Consider the following 13,404-nt stretch of genomic DNA (forward strand, 5'->3'; position numbering starts at 1 on the left):
TTACACCACAGGGTTTGCCACAGGTTGACAGTTTGCTTATGGTGGTGGGTGGTGCAGTAGGTGACCGATGCACATGCAGGAACTCATGCAGTTTAGAGGGGATAAGGGACAGTATCTGTGCTATTTTAAAAAAGAGCTGACAGATGAGCATCTACCCAAAGAAGACATGGAAGGATCTTGTGTACTTCCAGTCTTAATGAACCATAACAAAGATAACATAAATATAAATTTCCAACATTGATTGCTCCCTTTTCCTGAGTCATTTCCACAGATAATCTCATGTGACATGAGATTTTATGAGGAAATGACTCAGTAGATGAGTTGAAAGAGAAGGCTAGTCATCCGGATGAGGACAGTCCATCAGAGTGAGAGGGGTGGAAATTACACCAACTAGCAAGGCTTCATTCGGTGGATCATAAAAGAATCCTTTTACAAATACACGAGGACTATGCAAAAGATTTACACTGTCTCAGTGTCTTCTGTGTCTTCCTGTAATCCCAGACTGACACCATGATGTTAAAATCAGGGTCCTGTGGGGGCCTTACCATCTGCTGCAGGACTTCTTGTTGTCCTTATGTGATGGTTAAGAATCTAAGCAGCTAAAGCACCTAAAACTTTTGCGCAGTACTGTATATACATTTAGATCTGATCTATGCTAGTTAACGCCACTAAATCAGCTTTTGTAAATCAGTATTCTTGCCAACAGAATATGGATATTTTTTTAATGAGACTTTAACTTTCCTCTTTTAATTTACTATGACATTGTCAGAAAGTACAGGTTCAGATTCATGCTTCGACATTATCCTCTTTTATCATTCAAAAACACCTCCCAGGTTGGCTACAGCCAATTTGTGTGACAAATGACCCATCATTTAAACCCATTAATCTCTTCCTTAATGTGGCTGGCAGGTGTGTTGTGTGCAGGAACTCTGTACGGAGACTTTGCAGCTCCTCATTATTTTCTCGCCTCCTTCCCAACGCTTTTAATGGAAGTGGAAATATGAGCTTTGAGTTAATCAAGTCTGGTTAAAGAGGACTTGATTCAGAATGTATTTAGGCTCAATAGTTTGGTTTGTTGGGAGCAGGACATCTAGCAAACTGCAGATATAAATAAATGATTTGTAACATTCAGTCACCTCATTACCTGGCTGTGGCTGTCAGCTGTCACTGCACACAAACACACACAGGGCATCCATAAGGCAGCAGTGCCACAGGGCAAGTGTACAGTATGATTATGTCTGCTCTGAAAGCAGGCGCAATGGCAGGCTGTGTGGGTGACTGACAGATGACGGCATTAAGTGTGTGTCTTCCTCAGCCAAGTAAAATGTGTGAATGGCATCTGACAGTCATCAGATGGAGTTAAACTTTGTGTGCGTGCATGCACGAGCGTGTGAGCATGCACACACAGCCCCACTCCTGGCTAAGTACACCTCGCTTCTAGGTGGGTGAAGAGCAGAGAAAGATAGATACAATATACATGTAGCAATAAACAGCAAGCAGGAAATACATGTACATTTTAAAATTTGAAAACAATAAGTTGTTCAAACACCAACACTTTCATAGCTGTAGTGTTGAATTTGTGGAGGGTTCAGGAAAAGAGAGTACTGATTAGATTGTGTGCCAGGTGGACCTGCAGACTGTCCACACACTGATGATGTCCTTCACCCTCCATAACCCTGCAGGACACCTTCACAGACCAAATACAGACAAAATAACGGGTAAATTAAATAGTAATCATTAGTTGCAATCAACTGTATAAATAAGTCAGCCAAAAAAAAAGCACATGAAACAACAAGACACATTGTTTTATTTATATCTCTCTTTAATATATCTTAAAAAATGGATATACAATCTGAGAAAGAAAAGGTTGAGGATCTGAAGAACAAGTTGTTGTTATTCTCCCCTGGCCCAAAGATGGAGTTAGCCCAAGCAGAGACATTTCCCAGTAACATCCTGGGAAAATTAAACACTGATAACTGCCGATCTAAAGGACATAGCTATGCCAAGGTGTCCAACAGGAAGCTAAAGTCAGAGTATTACTAAGGCTAAGATCAGGTACATTGTGTTGGGCTACCATATAATGGAGGTAATTAACTGTCACTGCAATTAAACAGGATGGCTTCAAATTAATAGACAGTAGCATTAACCTTTGGGGCCTGAGTGGACCAAAACCACATGGGAAAACGCCATGGAATGGCCACACTTTCAACGGACCTATCATCCTCTCAGGTCCTTTATTTTGACAGAGGCCAGTGTTGTCTGTTGTTCTGTTTATTTTCACAAGGAAAACAACGTCATTTGAGCTGTTGAACTATGGGCCAGAATAAGAAATGAAGGGCAAGAAGAAACCAGAGCATGCTAAGAAGTCACATCATTTCAACATTCAACACATCATACTGACACATACGCTCACACACACACACTCCACAAGCACAAAAGTTCAGTCTTTACACATACCTCCAACGTAAAGGCTCAATCCTTAACAACTCCATTTCTGACATCCTCAGTAAAATGCATCCCTGGCAGATTACAGACTTTGCCTCATGCAGACGTGTGATGACAAAGCTGGATGGACGGACAACGGTCCATGTTAAGAGATACGACTCAAACAGGAGGCACAATGCTAGCCAGGGCCAAGCAAAACACACACAAACATGCACACACCACACCCTCACTGGCTAATTGAGTGGTACAGTCTCTCTGGCACACACACACACACACACAATGAACATGCACTGTGCAGCCAAAGTCCCCAACAAAAGAGGCTTATAAAGACAGTTTCACATGATCTTGAAGACGCCCCAGAGCCATCCCACTGTGCTGTAAACCTCACTGTATGCTGCTGTCAGTGCATCAGTGGAATTGCAATGCCTCTACAAGTCCACCAGCAAGCGAGCTAGCTGACAAGCACTGTAGTGAGCAAGCTAATCCACTGAATGCCATGAGAAGTAGCTCTGTGACTGTGACCTAGCTTAACCTACTGTAAGCTAACCTGCCACACTGTAAGGATTGAGAATGACACACACTTGGTGAAAAGGGGACTCGCTCGTTAGTTAGCTCCCTCGCCAGCTTTATACCTCAACAGCTCGGTCTCTGATTAGTTAGCTTGCTGTCTAACTGGCTTTCTGAACTGATGCTGCTGACTTTTCCCAACACGTCTAGACAGTGGAAACATGCAGTCTATGCACACACAAAAAGAGAGTTCAGGAGTATCATCTTCCCAGAAACACATACTCTGTATCTTAGCTTGTGAAATCTCCCACACACAGAAGGAGAGGATATGTACAGTGCAGTCATGAGGTCTTGGGACAGTAAAATGCTTTTATTCTGTATTGTAGTACAAAGAGATTGAAATGAAACGATGACTATGAGGTTAAAGTGCTGACTTTCAGCCTGCTGCAGCCAGAGTAGTGAGAATCTAAACGAAGAGCTGAAGCTCTCTAAAGCTGAGGGGAGCTGCAGACTCTGCTGATAATTCTTCATAGGTTCATCACTACATGCAACTTGTTACACACTGTTGATCACGTTACCATCTGATACATTATTATTTAAAAACAAAAAAAAGTGATTAAACCTGATTTAAATTCATGTTGAATGACATTTTGTCCATTACACCTGGGGAACTATGAACAAGATGAGCTACAACTTCTACACTGTTCATCTGTTACAGACATAAAATTAAATCTGAATCAGCAACTCAAACCCATAGTCACTGTTTCATTTTAAACCCAATGTGTGTAAGTACAGAGCGATCACACCAAAAATGTGTCACTGTCACCTGACTGCATTGTAAGTATGAATAAACCTCTGCATCCTCAATGGGAAAAAGGTACACGTGGTTGTGTGTGTGTGTGTCGGTGTGTGTGAAACAGAGGGATGTGAGGAGAGTAGGGCAGCAGAGAAGATGTGAAGTTGAAAACAGTACATTTGGCTGTGGTTTTAGTAGTAGTACTTTATCCCACTGAAAACACACAAGGTTGGTGCATAGATGTGTGTGTGTACACATGCAAGGAGAATAACAACAAAATGGGACAATATGGTCATTCACATGCTGTCTAGTGGTGCTGGGGGCTGTAGGCTTTCCAAGTGTGTGTGTGTGTGAGTAACAGACGTGTACAGAAATGTCTACACATGTATTCACCTTTCACCACAGGATGTAACGGTGTGCGTGTGTGTGTTTGTGAACTCACATGCATTTTCTCTTTAGCGACACAAACATGGCAGGCACTAGAACAGAGATAGTAACAGATATTCTTCCTCTTGATTCATCAAATTTTAAAACAGCTAAATGCGCCTTTTTTTTCTTTTTTTTTTTCTTTTTTGCACCGATGAATCTTCACATCAAATCCCTTGCCATTCGTTGCCATGGCTAATTTCCGACAGGCTCAGGGGCACGTCAGCGAGGCGACGGCAATCAGCGGTCTTGCCGCAATGAACGGACATTGCGGTCATTGTGTAACACTCAGCTGTTCAAGACAATTAAAGCATATTTTTCTGTTGTATGCAAGTCCTTCCTTAAACGTACAAATTTTTTTCTTCAATTTTTTTTATTTTGTTCCTGCAGGGTGGAGTTTATTGCAGTTGGGTGAATAGGAGCGGAGTGGTAAGAGTCAAAGAGTCTGCTTTTGATTCACACACATTGGGGAGTTGGCCAGGATAAGCAGAGGCAAGGTAGAGCAGTTTGGTTGATTGGTGCAGGCTGATGTAGGTGCTTCTATCATCTGGCATAGTGCTTGATGTAATCTTGAACCTTATTCCGAAAATCCTCCTGGATGGAAGAGAAGGAAACATAAAGACAGAGAAAACCAGAAATTACATTTGTATTGTATGTAACATTTGTGGAGGGTGACGCAGTTGAAAGAAACAGTAACATTTTACTGTACATAATATAAAAAACGACAAATTTAAAGAACATCAACACAAAAATGGAGTATATATTTTTTGGCACTTCTGGCCAATAGACCGATCACTACTTTGCATAATATTGTCCATAACTTGTGGATCTTAAAAAAAACATGGAAAACAGTGCTGCTCATTTGGTACGATTGAACACAGCAACACAGACTCTATAAGCCTAACAAATATCACTTTGTCTCCAGTCCAGATGATGTGACACATTAGCTGTGTTTCCATCTACCTGTATTTATGTGCATTTTCAATTTATACATAAAAACAAACAAAAAAAAAAAACCTGAGTGGCAACAAAATAATCAAAAAATCCCAAATAAACTTTTATGCTTGGCTGAGGCAGAAAAATTGGTGTATTGACAGCAAAGTGCAATGGAAATCCCTCTGTGGATCCCTTAGCCCATCCCTCCTGGTTACATCTGGCCTGACTGAGCTCAGTGTGTGACGTCTCCTTCCTCTTCTGACACCCCTAGGTGGTGTCCATCATTTCAGCCTTCTGTTTGTTTGTGTCTACATCCTCTTTATATTTCAGTCAAACTATACGACAGATCAGGCAGAACACAACCACAATATCATGGATTTTGATCAAAGGCTGTAGACCATACAGCCATTAATTTGAGCTGCAGCAGCTTTCCTCTTTTGTGAAAAGATTTCCTTTATTGTGGGTCTATGCAAGAAAGTGCACTACCTAGCAAAACTGTGCTGTGGCTAGACACATTGTAAATCATAGAAACTGGAGTAATTGGGGCCACTGATCGCACACTATTACAGTTCTTTACTGGAGTTAATGAGGATGTAGTCCGTTCAGAGGTTGGAAAGCCGCTGCGGCAGACCCAAAGCGGTTAGATTTATATCAGCTTCCATGCAAAAATTGCTAAAGTAATTCATATGTAGCTTCTGAATGTGGGGAGGAACTGACTCAAAGTAGCAGTTTTAAGCACATTTTGCCCGATCAGCTTATTAATGAGAAACAAGAAAAGTTTATGTTTTTTAGATAAATGGAATTTGAGTAAAAATCTTTACTGGAATGTATCTGTGACTAAATGAACAGTATATAGCATGCACTGTTTCTATGCTTTGGACCTGTCTTCATATCCACGGGTCCTGCTGTCCAACATGAACTTTCACATACAAGTGTCCCACACTGACATTAGCGCACTGATTTACGCCACAGCTATAGTGGTCAGTTAGTCACGCACACATTGCTTTGGCTTCTGTATGGTCACTAGGGTATGTGCAAGGAATGGAGAACGTGAGAAAAAACACGAACCGGGGGTAAGAGAAAGACGAAGAGAGACAGGAAAAAGAGGCATGGTGTGTGTGTGTGTGTGTGTGTGTGTGTGTGTGTGTAGTGACAGATGACAGCCAGGAATGCTGAAAAGCTGCCAGTGACAAAAACTACAGCAGTGATGACAGCAGCCTGAGTATCTATACACAGAGGGATGATTGATCAGCCCTGTTGCTGCTGAGGGATCACTCCCACTAAGCTCTATTTTAATGATGCAAGAGCCATTAACAAGTACAAAGTGGTGTGTTCTGGGTGCACAGACTGTGTATCTCAGTGTGAACCTGCTATTTTGGTTCATTTAGATGTAGGAGCACTATGTGAAAAAAGGATAGGTGAAGTGGAATTATAGATTGGAAGGTGTGGTGATTAATCATCATTTAATTTAATTTTTTATTTTAATTTTTTTCATTTTAATTACTTTATTGATCCCTCCTGGGGAAATTACTGCATTTTACCCACACCAAGTGAACGAAACACACACACAAGCATGCACATGCACTAGAGAAGCTGGGGCAGGGGGCTGCCTAGTGAGGCGCCCGGGGAGCTGGGGTGGATCGGTGCCTAGCTCAGGGCCAGGCCAGACCACAGCCATGGTCAGAGAGGCAGGGGAGGCGCGTCTCCTTCACCAGCACCGCATCGAGGTAGTTGAGGGATCGAACCCACGACCCTCTGATCTCAGACCGGTCCAAAGTCCAAAGCCGCACTCTTAACCACGGCTACCCCAAACTGAGCCACGGCTGCGCCTCAGTCAGCCACACTGCTCGTCTCATAGCTCGGACACAACTGAGCCAATCACAGTGGAGCACAATGACACTGGCATAATAAATAGAGAGAAAACATCTTCATGAAATAGCCGAGACCCGCATCTTCAAATAAAACCAATATTCCACCTCTGGACGCTCAGAGATGCTCTCTTCATGTTTAAGCTTCTACTAATCTATTTTTAAGCAATTTCAAAGGTCAGTGGTTCAAATAATTCAATAATGTTTTTAAACTTTGTGCTCAGAGGCAAGGTGTATAATCCAAGCTGTGAAAAATGTGCAAGTAAAATGTTCAAGTAAAATTCAAAGCTATTTCAGAAATCTCAAAACAAAGAACAAATACCATGAAATGGATTAGTCCACATTTCAAATACAAAAGCCATTAGTCTGTCACAGAACCCTGAGGTAGAATCTCTCTCTACACACACACACACACACACACACACACACACACACACACACAAGTCTACAACTATCCTAGCAGCTATGTGTAGACTGTACATGGGCATAGCAGCGCTTTGAGATAAATACTGATGTTACCATGCTAACAAACTCACAATGGCAGTGTTAACATGCTAATTCTAAGCAGGTATAAAGTTAAATTTGGTGGGAATTTCATCAGTTTTGCAGGTATTTGGTCATCAACTGAAGTTGGACAAATTGAAATTTTGTCCCAACGGTAATGGAAAAGTTGGATCACCAAAATTATTAGGATTCATCCTCTGGGAACTGTGAATAGTTTTTGAGATACTTCACTGTGGGTCTGCCATCCATAGAGCCATGCTGTTTGCATACACACAAAAGCTGATTAACACTTCCCACTTCTAATGCCTTTAAAGTTCCTTAGCCCTGATGGCACTTTCTGCAATACAATTAACTCCAATGAGCTAGCTTGCATATGAAATATGCAGTGGAAGTTATGGTGTAACATTTCCTTTTTAGAAATGTGACATACATTAAGCAGGCATCAGTAGTTACCCAACAAAGGATTTCTTATTTTATTATCGCACTGAATATAATACAGAAAGAATTCTGTATCTCAAAACTGACCAGCAGGATGACTGGACCAGCCCACGGGGAGAAAGATACAGAGCAGTTCTTAGCCATATAAATGGCATATATGAGAAAAGATGAAACAATTATACAGAAACATGGTCCACCTGAAAGCCATATACCATAATATCATATCTGTCCATCTGTCTCAAGCTGTGCTGTGTAGAATGGACACCACTTGTAAATACTGAATATTGGTCCATCTGTTACTCTTTATCCACCTGCCTGTCTTTCTCCCCTCTCTTGTCTAACCAGCTGTCTTTTGCAAGCTACTGTAAGCCTTTGTGGGAAATGCCACAACACACAAAAATTTAAATAGACACACACACACACATATGGTATGCCACTTAGTGGAGAAAATAGGGCGGAAGAAGTTTTGCGGGGTGCAGAGAGACCACAGAGGAAGTGAAGTTAAACACAAACACAGCAGCGGTGTCTTAAAAAAAATGTGGAGTTCCAGCTTGCATCAATTAAGCTACCACACATAAACTTAAAGAACAGAGCAAACACACTGACCGAGAACACACAGAACTTAGTTTAAAAACTTTTTAAACTGGCCCCAATTAGGAGGTCCAACACAGATATGAACTGCTGGCCAAAAACACTTTGGCAAGGGGCGAAATAAAACAAAATGTCTTTGAAAAATACTACCCAATTAAGGTGTCACATAAATCTGAAGGATCAGTCTAACAGCTCTATTACTGTCATCTCACGCAAGTTTAAAGGCTAAATTTACAAGTATTTACCTTTTTTCTTCCTTTGTCTCTCCTTTTCTCTCTTACAGCAGAAAACCAGCTAAGAGTTCATTAGTTTGAAGAATCCAAGTAAACTCCGCAGTCGATTAAATACTCTGTTAGACTACAGTTTTGTGTAGTTTTTTTTTCTGTATTTCACCAGCAGAAGGCAATTAACTCTCTTCTCTGCAGCGATCTGTACAGGTACTCAAAATATGTACCACCATCAGAGGGAGGGGGATGCAAATTAAACCCTGTGGGTGCCAATGCTTTTTCTTTTAAAATCTGCTAAAAGTTGAAAACTAAGTAACAGAAAGCCCCAGGATGTATTAGGTAAACAGACTGCAAAGGGAAAAACGAAGGGGAGGGGAGAGGTGTGAACAGGGAAGAGAAAAAAAGGACTAGAGAAGAGCGATATGACAGGGGGATGCAGAGGTGTGGAGGCCGAGAAATCTCAACAGTCGCAGATGTTCTCAAACTTGGGCTAAGTAAAGAATCTTTTTAGAGTTCTGTCCAGGCTGAGGTTTGAGGAAAAAAAAAGGAAAAAAAGAGTTTAAAAACTGTTTACTCTGTGTATAGACTGATAAACACACTTGCACTTTCTGTCATGTGCTGTTAGAAACTTGGTCGACACTGAATTTGCCACCACCATTAATTCTTGTCTCTTTTAGCCTTTTTCCTTTAATCTTTATCATATTTTGTGTTTTTAAATTGTTTTAAGTGTGTGAATGAGCTGCATGCTTTTATTTTTATTTTACTTTACTAAAGTTTCCAAATGCTCACAGCAAAATGAGTGTTACAAGCCAGCCTCATGGGTTACTAGTTAATCTTATTAGTTTACACATTAACCTGTTCCATACACTGCTGTAATACATGCACGTTTCCCATTAACTACTCAGATAATATGACAGTGAATTACTGAAGACTGTTGTCAAAACAAACCTCTGTGCCTTGTTATTTTTCACGTTATCATAACTTATTTTTAATTTTATTTATAACTCGTGAAGTGTGATGCTCATAGCTTGAGAATTAATTAAGCACAAATGTTTGTTTTTTTTGTTGCACCAACAATGCTCAAAGGATGTGCAAACGAATGAGTCACCACTCCGGAGTCATTTGGACGATAATGGGGAGCTGCTTAAGAATGCTGATAATTCATTTTAATACAATTTACAATTTAATTTTCATTTTGCCTGCACAAATGTGCACACTAAATTAGTGTGACTTTGTCCTGTACACTTGTTACAATTTTCAGATGAGTCTGAAAGACTGGCTCATTAAGCTGAGCTGTTATCTATTTCTACTTATGCTGAATACAAATAGTGGAAGTAATGTTTTGTGTTGAGGCGTTTCATTCCTCGGCATTTCTTACTACAACTGTCTGGGCCTCCAGAGCCCTTCAAGTGTCAAAAGCTCCCAGTGAATTACTACACACATAAAAAGATGAATATGAATAACCCTGTCTGTAAGAATTTTAAGGTCACTTTAAGCTATTTCTCCACGGACTTGTCGGCAGGTCCAGCGTCACACTCACTTGCACTCGCTCACGCTCAGAACAGCACCGCAACTGGAAAAAAAAAATCCTTGGAGAAACGCTGCACACAATCCTGTACTGATTTTAAGAGGCTGCTAGCCATGACCAGCCACTTAAAATCAGATTTAAAGCCAAACAGCAGCTGGGCTGGTCTAATAATGACGGACATAAAATCTCTCTTGAGAGGTGGTTAGTAGCGACAGAGCCTGCTGCATTAAATTTTACCTTTCAACAGCCACAGGACAAGAGGGAGTGAAACAGTATCAGATAATAGAACTGCTGTGATGCACTCACAGAAGGAAGAGGGTAATTACTGGGACGCTGATATAGGGATTCACTGTCTTTCTCGAGCACACTTCAGCAGCGTGGATGCTTGCTGAACCACAGTCTTGTGGCTCCTCCAGCTCAAGAAAGGTCTGTGCTCATTATACCACACTGCTGCACAGACTTAAGAACACAGCAGTGAGTTGTTGTGATTTTGTGACAAGGTGTTAAGATGCACCTCAGCTCCCTCTTTAATTTGCACCGCTCTCTGCCACAATTTGCAATAACAATACCATAGCCACAGACTTTCCAGGAAATGAACTTGTTTGAATAGTCCTCCATCTCATCAAGAGTGTGAGAGTATTTTGGTATGGGCTGGGTTTGGGTTTTTTTTCCTTACCACATGGCAGCTGCTATTACACTCTCAAACGTGATTCAGACAGCAGCAGAGAGCAGATCTGCCAGGCTGTCCTCTGTATGCCACTGTTAGCCCGGCGGTGTTGTCATTCACAGCCTCGCTATCACAACAGAACCTTGTCACTAAACTGACAGAACAGGTAGACACCATAATGAGGTGACTGGAGCCACACTGACTGTGTAATTTATATGTTTGCCTCACTAGATGTGACATTAATGATGAATCATTTTTTCATTTTTTTGTTACTGTCCTAATATTTGACAGGTTTGACATTGGCGCTATGAAACGAACGCGCATATATAATACTGAAGGACTCAAACAATGTCCATACCTTTCTACACACTTATTGTATCAAACTGCTAAAATTAAAAATAAACAAAACAAAAAAAACAAGCATATAAGAACCTCGAGTGACTCAGGAACAACCTTGATGTGTCTTCCTCCTTTCGTGCTCTAATGAGTCCCAACAGGGCGAGAAAGCATGAATGCATGGACAGAAAGCTGATGAGACAAACAGAAGTGAGATAAGGACTGACTATTGATTGGAAAGGCTAAACTGTTTCAGATACCTGAGGAAGCAAGGGAGCGAGCATGTAAATTGATGAGTAGCAAACAATGGACATGTAGAGAATTTAGTATGAAGAGAAGGATCATGGGATCCGTGAACTCTGGAGCTTGACTAATAACAAACCCATCGAGGTGCCATTCTGTCACTCAGGTCATCAATACCACATTATCACATACCACACAAAATCTTTCACGATATGTTCCACATAGACTGGCACCAGTATCTGACCTTGTCTTGAAACACTGAGGTACATGTGTTCTGGACACTTCTGATCTCTTCTGCTTTCTGGCAGTTCAGCCTTTTGCCATTTTATGGACGTCTGACCTTTAAAGAATGGCCCATGGTGTTCATGCTGCTGGGTGGTGTTTTAAACAGTAAGATGCACTTTGGCTGACCCTGGTCACACATCTCTGCTATCTATAAAACTAAATATATCCTGCACTATACTTGATATTATACTTGATGATATAGTACACCCCACCAGATAACCCATACATTTCTGATACTATGACTGCTTGATTATTCCTAGTGTGACTACTTGATTATAGACATGCCCCAATTCCATTTCACATACTAAGTTTTTTCTTTTTTTTTAACGTTTGCATTTTTATGATAATCTTTTTGCAGTCAGTATACAAGAAATCACGAGTGACAGAAATAAGAAGCTGTCTTAACATCGTTTGCTACTTATTTCGATGTTGTGCAGCTGTTGTGAATATACCACACTTGCTTATATTTGGTAAGACTTCTGCTTATATTTGGTAAGTAGAATCTGTGTCAAATGTTTAAAACACCTTCCAGGTCCAAATGATTAAAATCAGGAACCCAGATGACACGTCTTTTCTAAAAATATGATTTGTCAACACTAAATAATATATCATTGCCTTTCACATATCCTTCTCATGCTATGGAGAGGCCTGATTCCTATTTATAGATAAAATGTGTCTCCTGAGGATTTCAAACTGTCACAGGATGTGTGCATTTTAAAGCTCAGTATTCATCAGCAGTCTCATAAAGCTTAGAACTAAATGTGCTGAGGGAGCTGCAGTGACAAAGCAGGTGTTTTGAAACAATCCCTGGATATCAGTCAGAGGCTGTACTTCAACCTGACAGTGTGCAATGTCAGTCACTTTATGCCACTTTCATTCCTTGTGAAGTGAATATGAGATTTCAGGGTCACTGTGAATAATCTTTGGCATTTCATGTTTACATTTAGAATAGTTCACAGTTGAGCATGACACAAAATTATCAAGCGCATGTAAACACAGCTCATGCTCACAATATATCAAGCTGATGAGTCTATTCCATGTTTGTGTCATCTGTAAACCGTATATTATACAGGTGTCTGTGCATGTACATTCACAACAACCCACTCACAACTAACCGTAGTGTAATACCACAGTCACCATCTAACTATATACACAATACACACAAACACACACGTACTAAATTGCCCATGAGGATCCTTCCTTTCAGCCACTTTATCCAGTAAATGTATTCGGAGAGCAGCCACAGGAGGAGCTCCACTTCAAAAGCCTCAACACACACAAATACACACATCCACATACAGCAGCGCGCATGTGTGCCGACACACAAACTCCCACGGCTCCACCCACTCACTGCTGAAGTTGATTACAGCAGGCTGTGACTCAGTGGGAGTGGGTCATGGATGGATGACTTTGTGTTTTCGGTTGTTGTGACTCCAGAGAATCACGACAACACAGTGAAGCAGAACCAGATCTTCCAGAAAATGTATTTTCATATGTATATGATATGCACCAAAAGTAAAAATGTTTGTCTGTAACTTATAAAAAATATTAGTTTTGTTAACTCAAAACTGCCACAACTGGTGGGATTATACTTAAGATTAAACCTT

General features: G+C 40.8%; 1 protein-coding gene across 1 annotated transcript in view; it reads right to left on the minus strand.

The window, feature by feature from the left end:
• Positions 1 to 1,789: 1,789 nt before the first annotated feature.
• ube2f (ubiquitin-conjugating enzyme E2F (putative)) overlaps positions 1,790 to 13,404 on the minus strand; it is a 42,812-nt gene continuing 31,197 nt past the window's right edge. The window contains exon 10 of the mRNA XM_041056801.1: positions 1,790 to 4,768. Within this exon, the coding sequence (XP_040912735.1) occupies positions 4,718 to 4,768 (51 nt within the window). The 3' untranslated portion in view covers positions 1,790 to 4,717. The remainder of the gene's footprint in view (positions 4,769 to 13,404) is intronic.

Source organism: Toxotes jaculatrix, chromosome 15 (genome assembly GCF_017976425.1).
Source record: "Toxotes jaculatrix isolate fToxJac2 chromosome 15, fToxJac2.pri, whole genome shotgun sequence".
Classification (NCBI taxonomy): domain Eukaryota; kingdom Metazoa; phylum Chordata; class Actinopteri; family Toxotidae; genus Toxotes; species Toxotes jaculatrix.